Source organism: Hypomesus nipponensis, chromosome 22, assembly GCF_054491055.1.
Source record: "Hypomesus nipponensis isolate SF chromosome 22, ASM5449105v1, whole genome shotgun sequence".
NCBI classification, from domain to species: domain Eukaryota; kingdom Metazoa; phylum Chordata; class Actinopteri; order Osmeriformes; family Osmeridae; genus Hypomesus; species Hypomesus nipponensis.
Genome location: NC_140382.1, coordinates 20,948,990 through 20,967,914, shown reverse-complemented (window position 1 = coordinate 20,967,914; position 18,925 = coordinate 20,948,990). Strand labels below are relative to the sequence as shown.

Below are 18,925 nucleotides of genomic sequence, written 5' to 3'. Positions count from 1 at the left end.
ATAAAAAAAAGTTGTAAGGAAAACTCAATTTTGAGTAAGGAACAGAAGGGGCTTCTTAAATTGTACCCTTCTGTCCCCCCACCCCCCCTCGCCCGCCACCCCCCCTGACCCCCACCCCCCCCAGGTATGATAATCTAATGGCGATCTTTTTTTAATCAAATATAGAATTGATTTTAGGTGTTGTTACTTGTTTATAAAGCTTGACATGGCCTGTGCTTAGACACACATGATGTTTCTTTTGTGAATCATAGGTTGCCAGAAAAATTATAGGTTACCACTATTGATTAATAATTTGATACAATCAAAATATTATATTATTTAACCCCATAAAATAATATATTGTGTAGTCTACTATTAAATTGTAGCTTATAGCTTATCAATTATGTATTTTGCTGATATCTTAGCCTAAACCTACCTAGCGTGAATATTTCTCGGGCTAAGAGGGCTTGACATGGATTGGCTCCATTGTATGCAGATCTTCTTATATGGTATTGCACCTCCAGGCCCCTTAGATCATCAAACCAGTTCTGCCCTGTTTGATTATTTTGTACAGCACTTTGGTCGGCATTGGCTGTTTTTAAATGTGCTCTATGAATGAAACTGACTTGACTTATCAAACTAGAGAGCCCTGCTCTCTACTCAATCACTCTCTCGCTCTTTACTTTCTTTCACATTCTCACTCTTTCACTCTGTCTCTCTCTCTCTTACTTTCTCTGTTTCTCTCTCACTCCATTCTTGAATCATAACTTGTGTCCTAACTTTTACACTTTACACAATCAACTCCACTTTAACACTATCTATTAACATTTCCATGGAATCTGGAGGTGCCATGTTTGCACACATATAAAAGGGGCTTTAGTGAAATAGGAGTTTCACAGGAGCCAACCCAACTGAACATCTTCACATCTACAACAGGTGATTGACAGGAGCCAACCCAACTGAACATCTTCACATCTACAACAGGTGTTTGACAGGAGCCAACCCAACTGAACATCTTCACATCTACAACAGGTGTTTGACAGGAGCCAACCCAACTGAACATCTTCACATCTACAACAGGTGATTCACAGGAGCCAACCCAACTGAACATCTTCACATCTACAACAGGTGTTTGACAGGAGCCAACCCAACTGAACATCTTCACATCTACAACAGGTGTTTGACAGGAGCCAACCCAACTGAACATCTTCACATCTACAACAGGTGTTTGACAGGAGCCAACCCAACTGAACATCTTCACATCTACAACAGGTGTTTGACAGGAGCCAACCCAACTGAACATCTTCACATCTACAACAGGTGTTTCACAGGAGCCAACCCAACTGAACATCTTCACATCTACAACAGGTGTTTCACAGGAGCCAACCCAACTGAACATCTTCACATCTACAACAGGTGTTTCACAGGAGCCAACCCAACTGAACATCTTCACATCTACAACAGGTGTTTGACAGGAGCCAACCCAACTGAACATCTTCACATCTACAACAGGTGTTTGACAGGAGCCAACCCAACTGAACATCTTCACATCTACAACAGGTGTTTGACAGGAGCCAACCCAACTGAACATCTTCACATCTACAACAGGTGTTTGACAGGAGCCAACCCAACTGAACATCTTCACATCTACAACAGGTGTTTGACAGGAGCCAACCCAACTGAACATCTTCACATCTACAACAGGTGTTTCACAGGAGCCAACCCAACTGAACATCTTCACATCTACAACAGGTGTTTCACAGGAGCCAACCCAACTGAACATCTTCACATCTACAACAGGTGTTTGACAGGAGCCAACCCAACTGAACATCTTCACATCTACAACAGGTGATTCACAGGAGCCAACCCAACTGAACATCTTCCCATCTACAACAGGTGTTTGACAGGAGCCAACCCAACTGAACATCTTCACATCTACAACAGGTGATTCACAGGAGCCAACCCAACTGAACATCTTCACATCTACAACAGGTGTTTGACAGGAGCCAACCCAACTGAACATCTTCCCATCTACAACAGGTGTTTGACAGGAGCCAACCCAACTGAACATCTTCACATCTACAACAGGTGTTTGACAGGAGCCAACCCAACTGAACATCTTCACATCTACAACAGGTGTTTCACAGGAGCCAACCCAACTGAACATCTTCACATCTACAACAGGTGTTTCACAGGAGCCAACCCAACTGAACATCTTCACATCTACAACAGGTGATTCACAGGAGCCAACCCAACTGAACATCTTCACATCTACAACAGGTGTTTGACAGGAGCCAACCCAACTGAACATCTTCCCATCTACAACAGGTGTTTGACAGGAGCCAACCCAACTGAACATCTTCACATCTACAACAGGTGTTTGACAGGAGCCAACCCAACTGAACATCTTCACATCTACAACAGGTGTTTGACAGGAGCCAACCCAACTGAACATCTTCACATCTACAACAGGTGTTTGACAGGAGCCAACCCAACTGAACATCTTCACATCTACAACAGGTGTTTCACAGGAGCCAACCCAACTGAACATCTTCACATCTACAACAGGTGTTTCACAGGAGCCAACCCAACTGAACATCTTCACATCTACAACAGGTGTTTGACAGGAGCCAACCCAACTGAACATCTTCACATCTACAACAGGTGTTTGACAGGAGCCAACCCAACTGAACATCTTCACATCTACAACAGGTGTTTGACAGGAGCCAACCCAACTGAACATCTTCACATCTACAACAGGTGTTTGACAGGAGCCAACCCAACTGAACATCTTCACATCTACAACAGGTGTTTCACAGGAGCCAACCCAACTGAACATCTTCACATCTACAACAGGTGTTTGACAGGAGCCAACCCAACTGAACATCTTCCCATCTACAACAGGTGTTTGACAGGAGCCAACCCAACTGAACATCTTCACATCTACAACAGGTGTTTCACAGGAGCCAACCCAACTGAACATCTTCACATCTACAACAGGTGTTTGACAGGAGCCAACCCAACTGAACATCTTCACATCTACAACAGGTGTTTCACAGGAGCCAACCCAACTGAACATCTTCACATCTACAACAGGTGTTTGACAGGAGCCAACCCAACTGAACATCTTCACATCTACAACAGGTGTTTGACAGGAACCAACCCAACTGAACATCTTCCCATCTACAACAGGTGTTTGACAGGAGCCAACCCAACTGAACATCTTCACATCTACAACAGGTGTTTGACAGGAGCCAACCCAACTGAACATCTTCACATCTACAACAGGTGTTTGACAGGAGCCAACCCAACTGAACATCTTCACATCTACAACAGGTGTTTGACAGGAGCCAACCCAACTGAACATCTTCACATCTACAACAGGTGTTTGACAGGAGCCAACCCAACTGAACATCTTCACATCTACAACAGGTGTTTCACAGGAGCCAACCCAACTGAACATCTTCACATCTACAACAGGTGTTTGACAGGAGCCAACCCAACTGAACATCTTCACATCTACAACAGGTGTTTGACAGGAGCCAACCCAACTGAACATCTTCACATCTACAACAGGTGTTTGACAGGAGCCAACCCAACTGAACATCTTCACATCTACAACAGGTGTTTGACAGGAGCCAACCCAACTGAACATCTTCACATCTACAACAGGTGTTTGACAGGAGCCAACCCAACTGAACATCTTCACATCTACAACAGGTGTTTCACAGGAGCCAACCCAACTGAACATCTTCACATCTACAACAGGTGATTCACAGGAGCCAACCCAACTGAACATCTTCACATCTACAACAGGTGTTTGACAGGAGCCAACCCAACTGAACATCTTCCCATCTACAACAGGTGTTTGACAGGAGCCAACCCAACTGAACATCTTCACATCTACAACAGGTGTTTGACAGGAGCCAACCCAACTGAACATCTTCACATCTACAACAGGTGTTTGACAGGAGCCAACCCAACTGAACATCTTCACATCTACAACAGGTGTTTGACAGGAGCCAACCCAACTGAACATCTTCACATCTACAACAGGTGTTTGACAGGAGCCAACCCAACTGAACATCTTCACATCTACAACAGGTGTTTCACAGGAGCCAACCCAACTGAACATCTTCACATCTACAACAGGTGTTTGACAGGAGCCAACCCAACTGAACATCTTCACATCTACAACAGGTGTTTGACAGGAGCCAACCCAACTGAACATCTTCACATCTACAACAGGTGTTTGACAGGAGCCAACCCAACTGAACATCTTCACATCTACAACAGGTGTTTCACAGGAGCCAACCCAACTGAACATCTTCACATCTACAACAGGTGTTTCACAGGAGCCAACCCAACTGAACATCTTCACATCTACAACAGGTGTTTGACAGGAGCCAACCCAACTGAACATCTTCACATCTACAACAGGTGTTTGACAGGAGCCAACCCAACTGAACATCTTCACATCTACAACAGGTGTTTCACGGGAGCCAACCCAACTGAACATCTTCACATCTACAACAGGTGTTTGACAGGAGCCAACCCAACTGAACATCTTCCCATCTACAACAGGTGTTTGACAGGAGCCAACCCAACTGAACATCTTCACATCTACAACAGGTGTTTGACAGGAGCCAACCCAACTGAACATCTTCACATCTACAACAGGTGTTTGACAGGAGCCAACCCAACTGAACATCTTCACATCTACAACAGGTGTTTGACAGGAGCCAACCCAACTGAACATCTTCCCATCTACAACAGGTGTTTGACAGGAGCCAACCCAACTGAACATCTTCACATCTACAACAGGTGTTTCACAGGAGCCAACCCAACTGAACATCTTCACATCTACAACAGGTGTTTGACAGGAGCCAACCCAACTGAACATCTTCACATCTACAACAGGTGTTTGACAGGAGCCAACCCAACTGAACATCTTCACATCTACAACAGGTGTTTGACAGGAGCCAACCCAACTGAACATCTTCACATCTACAACAGGTGTTTGACAGGAACCAACCCAACTGAACATCTTCCCATCTACAACAGGTGTTTGACAGGAGCCAACCCAACTGAACATCTTCACATCTACAACAGGTGTTTGACAGGAGCCAACCCAACTGAACATCTTCACATCTACAACAGGTGTTTGACAGGAGCCAACCCAACTGAACATCTTCACATCTACAACAGGTGTTTGACAGGAGCCAACCCAACTGAACATCTTCACATCTACAACAGGTGTTTGACAGGAGCCAACCCAACTGAACATCTTCACATCTACAACAGGTGTTTGACAGGAGCCAACCCAACTGAACATCTTCACATCTACAACAGGTGTTTGACAGGAGCCAACCCAACTGAACATCTTCACATCTACAACAGGTGTTTGACAGGAGTCAACCCAACTGAACATCTTCCCATCTACAACAGGTGTTTGACAGGAGCCAACCCAACTGAACATCTTCACATCTACAACAGGTAAGGGTCATTAGAATATTCCAATACTTATTTCAAAATAAAAACAGACTATCTTTAATATTTCTTAGAGGAAGACAACACTTTTTTATTTATTTAACGTCATTAGCAGATTATTTGAATCATATGTCAGATTCATGGAAACGGTCAAATGAGTTGTATCCAGTCTGTTAATTAAAAAACGTACTGACTTTTACGACAGTTCATTCTATCCAATAGGCACCGTTAATTTCAAGGAGATTAACTTGCATCAATCACAATTCAAATAAAAATGAAACATTAATGCAAACAATTGTTTTCCAGAAAGACGATGTTTTCGTACTCGGTGACCGTGTTTAGTGGCAATCTGCTGGATTCCGGAACATCGGACCATGTCTACATCAAGCTGGTGGGGATGAAGGGAGAGAGTCGTTGGGAGTTTATTCTGAGTGAAGGGCTCCAAACAGGAAAGGTAAGGCAATCAGAATCAGAATCAGATTTGGGATTTATTTGCCATGAAAGTTTGGACAGACAAGGAATTTGCTTTGGCAGGAAGGTGCATACATTAATTATATAGGAATCTTAAGTTTAAATATGTGGTCTAACTATACTAGGGGTACATAAACTAGCAATACTAAGTGGAATAAGAATTAAAATAAAATATACAATAAAATAAAATATAAGTTGCCGTAATTTACAATATAAAAATACCAAAAAATACTAATATTACAAGGGCAAGGGTCCGACCTGGAGAATTGTACCTGTTAAAGTTGTCCCAAATATATATAAAAAACAAACATTTTAACTGCCTTGAGGCAAACATTTTCTCATTCCCCCCTCCCCCCTCTCGCCCACTTTCTCTTTTTGTCTCTCTCCCTCTCTCTCTCTCTCTCTCCACTCCTCAGTCTTGTGCATTCACCATTGAATGCTCCACCTCCCTGGGTGACCTGGTGGTGGTGGAACTGGACAAGCAAGCTCTGGTTGATCCTGATGACTGGTTCTGTGCCAAAGTCACCGTGGTGACCCCAGAGGAGGACACGGCACATTTCCCCTGGCTCTCAGACGACAAGGTCCACTACTTCAGAGAGGAAAAAGGTCAGCTCGCCACACACACACACACTCTAAACACATACACACTCTAAACACACACACACTCTAAACACACATTGGCCGGGTTTCCCAGATTCTTAACGCTAAGAGCTTCTTAGGAGCGTTCTAAGAGCATTCTAGAGCGTTCTTAGAAGCCTCCTAAGAAGCGCTTAGCTTAACGAATCTGGGAAATCCGGCCATTATAAACATGACTGGAGGAACTGGAAATAAGAATATGTATGATGATAAATAAATGTATAAGAATATAAAGGAAAAACATATTTTTTGTTCTTTGTACAGCTAAAAAAGAGTTTGATGACGTCTATCCTCTGGTCAAGTCCTATAGGGAGGAGAAGCTCAAGGAAAGAGCCCAGGACTATAGGTGAGGTCATAGGGGTCAGAGGTCAGGGACTACAGTTGAGGTCATAGGGGTCAGGGACTAGAGGGCAGTAAATATGTGTTTCACTGGAACCACCCCAACTGAACATCATCCCATCTACTACAGGTGTTTGACAGGAGCCAAACGAACTGAACATCTTCAGATCAACAATGGGTACGGGTGATTGGAATATTCCACAAATTAAATTAACCTGTATCAATGATATTTTGAATAAATTAATATTTTTTTACTACTTTATTTTTTACAGAATGACCAATGCGTCTTACAGGGTGACTTTGCATACGGGTGACTTGGCGTTGGCTGGCACATCCAACTGCGTTTACATCAAGCTGGTGGGGACCAAGAGAAAGAGCGATTGGCTGTCGGCCATTTCTTTTTTAGGATTTTTTCGAGGACAAAAGGTAAAGAACGGGTCCAACCTGGATTAAAGTCGCACTTTCATAATTTTACTTGTGTTGGGTAGTTTTTTCTCAATGATAAAACTCAACTAAACTGGATTTTAAAATTAGGATCGTGACCTCACCTGGTTTTGTGTGATTAGGGATGAAATTGTGTGTGTGTGTGTGTGTAACTGTGCCAATATAAGTACAACAGTTGTGTAGGTTATAGGTGATGACTCATGTCTTATTTTGACCTATAATATTATCAACCTTCGTATAATTAAAATATAATTACATTATTAATTAAATATGAGAACTTAATGTCTGCTTTTTTCTTCTGTTTATTATTGTAGTCTACTTGCAGTTAACAATGACCTTGTTCTGTGAATGCATATGGATACCAGTGTATCTGACATGACGATAAACTAACTAACTAACGAATCTTTTCCAGTATGTGAAGTCATTTTTTGTTTGAAAGTGGTCCCATTTGTTTCAAAGTTGTCATTCTTTAAAAACAAAACTAATTTGACCTGCACATTCCTTTTCACTTTCTCTCTTTTTCCCAGTATTCATTAGATATTGATGTGCCGACCTCCCTGGGTGAACTTCAGAGAGGGCAAAGGTCAGATAGTTACACACAGTCACACACAACACACCACACACATTACAGACATGACTGGAGGAACTGGAGGTTAACTCAAATATTTTCTTCTTTGCACAGCTAAAAGAGCGGTTGAGGACGACATTGAGGACGAAATCCATCGCCTGGCCAAGTCCCGTAGGGAGGAGGATCTCCAGGATAGAGCCCAGGACTACAGGTGAGGTCATAGGGGTCATGGGTCAGGGACTACAGGTGAGGTCATAGGGGTCATGGGTCAGGGACTACAGGTGAGGTCATAGGGGTCATGAGTCAGGGACTACAGGTGAGGTCATAGGGGTCATGAGTCAGGGACTACAGGTGAGGTCATAGGGGTCATGGGTCAGGGACTACAGGTGAGGTCATAGGGGTCATGGGTCAGGGACTACAGGTGAGGTCATAGGGGTCATGAGTCAGGGACTACAGGTGAGGTCATAGGGGTCATGGGTCAGGGACTACAGGTGAGGTCATAGGGGTCATGGGTCAGGGACTACAGGTGAGGTCATAGGGGTCATGGGTCAGGGACTACAAGTGAGGTCATAGGGGTCATGGGTCAGGGACTACAGGTGAGGTCATCAGGGGTCAGGGACTACAGGTGAGGTCATCAGGGTCAAGGTACAGAGTTTACTAAGTTGGCCATGAGGGGTCATTCACTCTGTATACATACAGACATGAATTGAACATGACTGATCATATCATGTCGTAACGTTTCATTCTGTGCTGTTCTTCAGATGGGATGAGCATGCAGGTGGTTTACCTCACAGCATGGAATCTAAGTGCCCCCTGTCTTTGCCCCTAGAGGTCCAATTCTCCCTCACCAAGACAATAGACTTCTTATTAACAGCTGTCATAGAGTAAGTTTCACTGTGTGTTTGTGTGATTTGTGTTTTGTCTCAATCTACAATACTAGAATATTTACTGTACCAGAATAAAGAACATAATTTCCCGCTTCTTCAGCTACTTGGGTCAAATTTTTACTTCACTAAAGCTGAATTGATTTATGTTGTAAAATATGGACCTACTATCTGTGTTGTTGCAATAATTCAGCCAGGCTAAGCTGTACTTCAAGGGTCTGATAGACCTGGAGGAACCCTGGAAGAGCATCGATGACATCAGCAAAGCTTTCAGTGATCACAAGACACCCATATCAGGTGAGGCTGTGACACTGTGTTAGCTCACTGGGTAAGAGACTGTGTTAGCTCACTGGGTAAGAGACTGTGTTAGCTCACTGGGTAAGAGACTGTGTTAGCTCACTGGGTAAGAGACTGTGTTAGCTCACTGGGTAAGAGACTGTGTTAGCTCACTGGGTAAGAGACTGTGTTAGCTCACTGGGTAAGAGACTGTGTTAGCTCACTGGGTAAGAGACTGTGTTAGCTCACCGGGTAAGAGACTGTGTTAGCTCACCGGGTAAGAGACTGTGTTAGCTCACCGGGTAAGAGACTGTGTTAGCTCACCGGGTAAGAGACTGTGTTAGCTCACCGGGTAAGAGACTGTGTTAGCTCACTGGGTAAGAGACTGTGTTAGCTCACTGGGTAAGAGACTGTGTTAGCTCACTGGGTAAGAGACTGTGTTAGCTGACTGGGTAAGAGACTGTGTTAGCTCACTGGGTAAGAGACTGTGTTAGCTCACTGGGTAAGAGACTGTGTTAGCTCACTGGGTAAGAGACTGTGTTAGCTCACTGGGTAAGACACTGTGTTAGCTCACTGGGTAAGAGACTGTGTTAGTCACTGGGTAAGAGACTGTGTTAGCTCACTGGGTAAGAGACTGTGTTAGCTCACTGGGTAAGAGACTGTGTTAGCTCACTGGGTAAGAGACTGTGTTAGCTCACTGGGTAAGAGACTGTGTTAGCTCACTGGGTAAGAGACTAATTCCTGGTTTCAATCCGACCTGAGGTCATTTCCTGCATGTTTTCCCTCTTCTCTCTCTCCCTCTCTCTCTCCCTCTCTCTCTCTCTCTCTCCCTCTCTCTCTCTCTCTCTCTCTCTCTCTCCCTCTCTCTCTCTCTGTCTCTCTCCCTGCTTTTCTGTCTCTCTCCATCTGTCCTATCATTAAATGAAGGGGAAAAACTATCTTTCTTTCTATTTAATTTATGAAAGACGTCTGCTTGATTTTCACAACATGTGAGCAAGACGAGCTGGTTCAGTTTGACTAAATACTTTCAAATGTCCTCCTGTATGTTGGTAACTGTAGCTATGCATTGGTTCTAACAACTTGCAATTCAACAAACAATGTTTTGGAATCATAGAGGCACCAGTGGATAGTGTAACTGTATCGCCGCAAAATGAATTTTATTCAAATGGATACTTTTCATCCATCCAGACCCAAGCTGTTTTACCACAGCAATTTCAATAATCTGACGTTGTTTAGTTTGATTAAATATTCTTTCAATTTCATGTTCGGTACCCATCAGACTACGTCCAGGAACACTGGAAAGACGACACTTTATTTGGCTACCAGTTCCTGAACGGAGTCAACCCCACGATCATCGAAAAGTGCCTCAAGCTACCAGAGAATTTACCTGTCACCGACAACATGGTCAGGGCCTCCCTGCATGGAGCGAGCAGCCTAACTGACGAAATCAAGGTACTGTACTTCCTATCTGAGGGTTATGTAACACAACATATCCTTTAGACGAGAAATTCCAACCAAGTCCCCCTAAGATGTTGTTGAGATTCCATTCATTCAGCAAGTTGTCCCCTCTCTCCAACAGAAGGGGAACATCTACCTGGTGGACTACAAACAGCTGGATGGAGTGACCGCTAACGTGATCAACGGGAAACAGCAGTACCTTACTGCTCCTCTCGTTCTGCTCCAGAAGACCCCAGACGACAAACTGATACCCATCGCCATCCAGGTAATCTGATAATACAAGTCCAAGGCGTCAGATGAAACAATTGTGATAGTCCCATCCTGTTGGGAACTATGTTTTTTTAACTGACTGTGTCTATGTGAGTATATATCTTCCCATGAAAAAAAAAAAGAGACGTTTCTTTGTGCCTGACCTCTAGTCTCTCCTCTCCACAGTTTGTGCCTGACCTCTTGTCTCTCTTCTCCACAGTTTGTGCCTGACCTCTTGTCTCTCTTCTCCACAGTTTGTGCCTGACCTCTTGTCTCTCTTCTCCACAGTTTGTGTCTGACCTCTTGTCTCTCCTCTCCACAGTTTGTGCCTGACCTCTTGTCTCTCTTCTCCACAGTTTGTGCCTGACCTCTTGTCTCTCTCCTCTCCACAGTTTGTGCCTGACCTCTTGTCTCTCCTCTCCACAGTTTGTGTCTGACCTCTTGTCTCTCCTCTCCACAGTTTGTGCCTGACCTCTTGTCTCTCTCCTCTACAGTTTGTGTCTGACCTCTTGTCTCTCCTCTCCACAGTTTGTGCCTGACCTCTTGTCTCTCTTCTCCACAGTTTGTGCCTGACCTCTTGTCTCTCTTCTCCACAGTTTGTGTCTGACCTCTTGTCTCTCCTCTCCACAGTTTGTGCCTGACCTCTTGTCTCTCTTCTCCACAGTTTGTGCCTGACCTCTTGTCTCTCTCCTCTCCACAGTTTGTGCCTGACCTCTTGTCTCTCCTCTCCACAGTTTGTGCCTGACCTCTTGTCTCTCTCCTCAACAGTTTGTGTCTGACCTCTTGTCTCTCCTCTCCACAGTTTGTGCCTGACCTCTTGTCTCTCCTCTCCACAGTTTGTGCCTGACCTTTTGTCTCTCCTCTCCACAGTTGAAGCAGAAGCCGGGAGAGGACAACCCCATCTTCTTCCCCACCATCTCAGAGTACGATTGGCTGTTGGCCAAGATCTTTGTGAGGAGCGCTCACTTTAATGACCACGAGCTGAACGTCCACCTGCTGCGTACCCACATCCTTAGCGAGGTGTTTGCTGTGGCCTTGCTGCGCAACCTTCCCATGGTGCACCCCCTCTACAAGGTCAGCAGGTTGGAGGAAATGTCCTCCATAATGTGATAATTGTTACATGAAACTTTACTACCAATATCAGGTTGGTTTGTAAGGCATTGTTTGCTATACCAAAAGGAAAAATGTGAACACAATTAATCTCCACTAGTTTTAATATTTATTAAATGATTTGTCCTGTCTTCCAGCTACTCGTTCCCCATACCCGCTATACCCTTCATATCAACGCCCTGGCCAGAACTCTGCTGATATCAAAAATCTGAGTTTTCACTCAGGCAAGAACATTGCACTGTTACTATACACAATGCAACAAACTTAGACATATTCCAATTATGTGGAAAAAAAGGTTAAATCTGTAGAAAACAATCAATTTCTTCGAATTTGCGGTCTAGTATGCAGCGTCGGGTGGAGAGGGAATGTTCACTATCCTGCAGAGAGCGCTGTCCTCTCTGACCTACAGCTCCCTCTGTCTGCCGGAGGACATCGCTACACGACGTCTGGAATCCATCCCCAACTTCTACTACAGAGACGATGGGCTCAGACTGTGGGATATGATCCACAGGTGTGTATGTTGCTGTGGGATGTGATCCACAGGTGTGTATGTTGCTGTGGGATGTGATCCACAGGTGTGTATGTTGCTGAGGGATATGATCCACAGGAACTGTTAACGTTTACAAACATCAGGTGTTTCTGAACTACTTAAAGTACATTGTACAGTATGACCTTGGCTTCATGTGTTTTGTGGTTGTTCATAGGCTTGTCCAGGGAGTGATCGGTCACTACTACAAGTCAGACTCTGACGTCCAGCAGGACTCTGAGCTGCAGAACTGGATCAAGGATATCTTCATCCATGGATTCCTGTCCAGGGCCAGCTCAGGTAACACAGTTCAGAGCAGCATATTTAACATATATTGATGTATTGGTATCTTAAACACAAAGAGTTGCCCTCTTTCCTAGTCTCCATGTCACATCTTGCATGAATCATAGCAGGGAATCAATGTCGTTGACACTGATGGTTTTCTGCCAGTTTAATTTTTTTTATATATGTATGTCTTCTTTATACAACTGTGTATTAGGGCCAGTGTAGGTTTTTTTTAACTCAGAGATTAAAGACGTACATTTACGAAAAAAAAACTGAGTTTTCTCTGACAATTTTTTTTTTTTTCAAGGAACCATTGCTTCACTTTGCATGGCCAACGTCATCACAGCACAGATGCCACCGCTTGCCATGTTTAACCTGATCAAATTATACTTTACAATAAGTTTGTGGTTCAACAGGACAAAGCCAAGATGCTGCTCTCCTATAAGCTCCACACATTGAGGATCCACAAATTTCAGGATCTGTGGTATTGTGTCCTGTTGAACCACAAATTCTATTTAAATGGCCCATAGATGTAACCAGCGATATCTGTCCATTGCATTGTGGTTCCTGATGCACAAAAGCCATCAGCTCATCCAAATAAGTAGACTGTGTTGTTTCCTTCTGAATAGGCCCAAATCACATTAATGTCCTTTCAAAGTCTGAATGTTTATTACAATCTGGTGATTCTGGGCTGAAATCTGAAAATGCCCTTATTGCTCAAACATATGGAAAAGTATAATTCAGAAGAAAAAAATCGCGCAAATTTGTGACTTTATAATCTCAGTGTTCAAGGTCTTTTTTTCTTAAATACACATCTTTAATCTCGGAATATCACTGCTCTCTTCCAGCTCTTCCGGCCCTAATACGCCACTGTACTTTTAGGCTCTATGACATTCAAAAAACAAAAACACTTTTTGTGTCCGTTTCCAGGAATCCCTGAATATTTCGACACAGTGGCGGAACTCGTGAAGTTTGTCACCATGGTGATCTTTACAGGCTCCGCCCAGCACTCTGCTGTCGACAGTGGACAGGTAGGATTCTCAGTAAAAAAGTTTAGGCTGAAGATTGAAAGCAATTCCAAACTGTCACTACCGGACAGTTCTTCCTCTGTAGTATTTAACACCAACCTGGGTTTCCCCTCTTTGAAGTTCGACTATGGCGGTTGTCCGCTCAACACCCCGGTCTCCCTGCAACTGCCTCCTCCCACCACTAAGGGGCAGAGTTCTGAGAGCACCATGCTGCAGACTTTGGCAGACGTCAACGCCACGGCACATGGCATAACCACTATGTGGCTACTCAGCATGCAGTCCACTGACTTTGTAAGTTCAACAAAGACTCCACCAGTCCCTGTCAGGTGAACTGACACTGGTCCTGTGAGACAAATGATTATCCATAACTTACATATTCTTCACGTCCTCGCCAGGTCCCTCTTGGTGAATACCCAGAGGAGCACTTCAGTGAGGACGCCCCCTGCAGGCTGATAAAGGGATTCCAGGCAGAGCTGAAGGCCTTCAGTGAGTCTGTCAAGACCAGGAACTCCGGTCTGGACGTTCCCTACAAATACACATACCTGGATCCTGAGCAGATGGAGAACAGTGCAGCCCTTTAGACAGCAGACAGGGGCCTTGGCCTCTTCCTGCATACATATACATAAATGTTGATGTTTTTCCAAATAAAATTTTAGTTAGAGATAAATAAATACTTCACAAATGTTGGTGTTTGACGCTGTCACTTGCTGAACCATCAGAGTCAGAAACTTTGAAAGATTTTGTGACGGCCTCCTCAGCCGTTAAGTGACTCCACCTGGGCCCGGTGGTCTCTTCCCTTTTATGAGGACGTCGGGAAAGAGAGGAGATCCTTCCTTTTGTCCGCAGCACACTTTTCTTTTTGAGTTGTGGCAACCTTTTGAGTCACACACACACACATGTACACCACTGATTTACTGACTTACATACTTCACTTCATGACTTCCCCAGAACACATTCCTTAGACTGCACCAGGGACGGACTGGGGGGGGGGGGGGGGGGGGTGTCTGTCAGAGACCGGCCCACTCAGCCCACTACCCCCCGGGATGAATACATCTTGTGCCGCCCCCTACCCTGCCGGCCGCCCCTAGAGTACACAGAACTCTTGGCTACTATTTGATGCTTATACATATAACTACACAGCCTTCAGGACTGAATGTCAGCAGAGAAAGACCACACAATAAAGAAACTGGAATCAGAGGGTAGAATTAGTATGAACAATATATTAGAAATGAACAGAACAGAACATATGATGGGGTTTGAACATCAGTGGTATCAGTAGTGTTGCATGCTGGGTGTGTGATTGTTTGTGTGTGTAGGGGTGTTGAAGGTGCATAACAAAACAATAAATTACGTAACAGAACCTAAATTAACTCTAACGGTGCATTATCAAATGCTGGTGGAAGGTCAAATGGTAATAAAAAAACAATATTAGTATACTGTTTAAACTATATCAGTGTTATTATGAGCTCGCTACATGAGTAGTTTTTGCTGCAGCTCACTCTTTTCTGCAACACCGTTTATGATTTTCTCACTGTCCAGCATCCACAAAACATCTGTCTGAGTTGACATCAACATAAAAGCCTCCAGGTGCTGTTGAGAGTGAGCTCCTGAGCCTGTTTTTGATGTATTTCTGCGTCGAAAAGCTCCAAAAAGTACACTTAAGTGCATTACATTTAGGTGTACTAAGTATACTTTTTTGTACTTAAAATTCCACTATTGGTTAGTACACTCAAAGTGTATTTGATAAATATACTTTAAATAAATGTACTAAATTGAAATACCATATTTTTGTACTTAGTTTATTAAAGTGTAACTTACAGTGTAGTTACCTTGTACCCTGGGTCTTATCTTGGCTCTGCTCCCAGCAGCAGAATCATCTAATCTAGACAACATTAACATTGTTTATAATGTAATTGATGTGTGTTACTCGGTGATTTTAGCATAACAAGCTAGCTGTTTTTTTGACATAAATTAGTAAATTATGAGTCAATTATAAGATTGCCCTTTACAACTACCACAATGGGTAGCTTTCTTATCGACTGTGAGCAAGTAAATCTTCATGATGACAACAGCGCCAGCTTGCTTATTTTACCAGATCATAACGGTCTCAATTTTAGACATTTATCTACCTAGGCTAACTTGTAGGGAACGTTACCTCATCTGTGAAAAGCAAGCTAACATTGGCCAAACGCCACAACTTCCATCATATCACTGTCACCAGTCAGTGGTTTCCCAAATAAATTAGAGATTTTAAACATTTTGATGCACCTTCCTCCAGACATCTTTTCCCTTTTCTCCTCTTTGCGTTTGGGTACCGACATGCTCTCGTCTCAAAAACAACTTTGTCTTTTTGCGAGCCGAGTGACGGAAACGTTTGCATCACTCGGCTCGCTCCAACTATTTTCCATATTACACAGCTTGAACACATATAAAGTTGTCAAGGCAACACGTTATACGCGTTCAAGCTGTGATATATGGAAACTATAGTTGGATGTGCCAGCGATCATGTCAGAGGAAGGGCCGGTTGGTGATGGAGATGGGCCGTTATTTTGGACCATCAGAACCCCGTCGGCCACCGGGGATTCCCCCGGTATCCCCGATGGCCAGTCCGGCCCTGGATATAGCCAATGCAATGTTTAGCGTAAAGGAAAGCACAAAGTACCTGTAGACGGAAGGCTTGGTGACCCGCGCGGAGAAATGCGCGTCTGGTGTGAACAGCTTTTGCTCAGTCGTAGCCGATAGTGTATCCCAGGAGTAGACATTCTTCTCTTTTCCTTCTGCCTTGCTCCATGGTAGCTTAGACTAGCTATTTGTTGTGTGTGACAGCCAGGAAATTAGAAAAAGGCGCGCAGCGACAATAAATAATGTTGATCATGCCACCAAATACAGATTAAATCTAAAGAAAGTACAGATAATTTTGTAAAAAATGTGAGGAGTGAAAATAAAAAATTGTCAGAAAAATATATAGGGTAGTGATACAAGAAAAAGGTACTTACAATTTGATGCATTAAGACACATTTCTTGAGACAACATTTTCTCAAAACTGTAAACATAAAATCAAATCTTCAAACTCAATATCCAAAACCTCTGACTTTTCTGGCAAAATCAAACACTCACCCCTAAACCATGTAACCTGTGCTCAAAATCAAACACTCGCCCCTAAACCATTTAACCTAACACCAAAAAATGGAGAACACAGCATCCAGGGCATTTAGTTACATGTAAAGAAGAATGTGTTTATGTTTACACAGTAAATGCAGTTACTGTAGCAATAAAGGAAATGTATTTGGGATTCTGAAACACTGGATTTGGGTGTTTCAGCACCCATTGACACTTCTCTGCTGTATGACTATGTTTAGCCTGTGTTCTGCCCCTCTCAACCGTCCCTGGAGGAGGGGATCCCTCACTGAATTGCTCCTCCCAAAGTTTCTTAAACTTGTTCTTCTCTAGTGAGTTTTTCTGGGAGTTTTTTCTTGTCTTCCTTGAGGGTTGGGGTGATTTGAGGGGCAGTTCTATGGGCGTATGTGAAGCCCTCTGTGACATTGCTTGTAAAAAGGGCTATACATATACTGTAAATTTGATCTGAAAATATTACAGTAACAATCACAACTTAGTGCTGTCTACAAAGAACAAAGAAACTGTATTAATGTCCATATCAATGTCCATTCAGAAGACTGATGGCCTTTGGAAAGAAACTGTTGTCCAGTCTGCATGTATGAGACCGACTGCTTCGGTATCGCCTGCCAGAAGCCAACGGGGTAAAAAGACTGAAGGATGGGTGGTGACAGTCTCTTAGAATCCTGCCAGCTTTCTTGAGGCATCGTGTGTGGTGGGTGTCCTTTAGGACAGGGAGCTTCCTGCCGATGATGAACTCAGCAGACCTGACCACACTGTGTAGGGCCTAAGATAAGATGGAAAGTATGAGCACTCATGCCGCTCAGTTTTTCTTAAAAATCGCTACGACAATTTTTTCAATACTTCTAACAAATTTTCTAAGCTCTTAATGCACCCACACACCTACCACACATTGTAAACTAAACTCAAACACTACGTTTCATAACACAAAAATACACTAAACAATACACCATGTCTACCAAAACACTAACACACGTTCTCTTTCAACAGGAACATTTTGTCAATCATAGCAAAATGTCGTAAAAAACATCAGATGGAATTACAGAAACTGCATTCCTTTATACATGTGTCAGGTCTCACAGTAGAGCGTGGAAAGAGAGAATAATAGACGGACAGAGAAATAGAAAGAGTGGTTCACACACTCATCAATGCATATTTTTGAACATTCCCACCGTAGACCGACACGCACACACACCTCTTCCGAGGAAAGGGACGCATTTCCAAACTGTCACTACCAGTCAGTTCTTCCACTGTAGTCAACCTGTTAGTACAGATAGTACACAGTTAGTGAAACCTGACATTGAAGGAGCAAAACAACAACCTAGATCTGGACAACTATAAGCACATTCTCAGCCTCACACTATTTGCAAAATACTATACATAGTGTTTTGCAAATCACTAAACACACTTTTCTACATAAAACACATAAATATGAGATTATGTCACTTACTATAATTGTCTTTTTTAGACACTCCCTGTAAAATGCTACACATGTGAACAAATGGATCAAACACAGGCGTCAGGTGTACAAGCACTACATTGCTGGCATCCAGAGCCATTCATGCTGACATTGTCAGTGACATGTCTGCAGAAGGATTTCTGCTAACTTATCAACTATTTACATCACTGAGGGGGCACCCCGGCAAGGTATGGTCTGACCCAGGCACCAACTTTGTCGGAGCCAAGCCTGCCCTCGAAGACCTCCATCGGTTCCTCCCCAGGAGTGGAGGGAAAGGTGGCCAAGAATGGCACGAAATGGTCTTGGAAGATCCATCCTGCCGACTCACCTCATAGAAACGGAGCAGCTGAAGTGGCAGTGCGGACTGTAAAGAGAACCCTCCAGAACGTAGGTGGTAATGGAGTCTTCACATGGGGAGAATTCCAGATCCTTGTGTATATGGCTGCCAATCTGGCTAATGAGAGGCCTGTAGATGCGAGAGCACAAGGTGTACTTGTAAACTAAACTCAAACACTACGTTTCATAACACAAAAATACACTAAACAATACACCATGTCTACCAAAACACTAACACACGTTCTCTTTCAA

The 18,925-nt window shown here is 43.6% G+C and overlaps 1 protein-coding gene and 1 pseudogene across 2 annotated transcripts; both read left to right on the top strand.

The window, feature by feature from the left end:
- The first annotated feature begins 5,782 nt into the window (after nt 1–5,782).
- On the top strand, nt 5,783–12,789 carry LOC146237159 (arachidonate 12-lipoxygenase, 12R-type-like; annotated as a pseudogene). The gene is made up of 10 exons (XR_014740937.1): nt 5,783–5,923; nt 6,357–6,546; nt 6,841–6,922; nt 9,005–9,108; nt 10,367–10,539; nt 10,667–10,810; nt 11,665–11,868; nt 12,042–12,144; nt 12,253–12,415; nt 12,609–12,789. The product of XR_014740937.1 is annotated as an arachidonate 12-lipoxygenase, 12R-type-like (transcript).
- Nucleotides 12,790–13,645: 856 nt separating this feature from the next.
- LOC146237158 (polyunsaturated fatty acid lipoxygenase ALOX8-like) lies at nt 13,646–14,324 on the top strand. The gene is made up of 3 exons (XM_084687042.1): nt 13,646–13,746; nt 13,864–14,034; nt 14,139–14,324. The coding sequence occupies exons 1-3, from the start codon at nt 13,696–13,698 to the stop codon at nt 14,322–14,324; spliced, it is 408 nt and encodes a 135-aa protein (XP_084543168.1). The 5' UTR covers nt 13,646–13,695.
- The last annotated feature ends 4,601 nt before the right edge of the window (nt 14,325–18,925 follow it).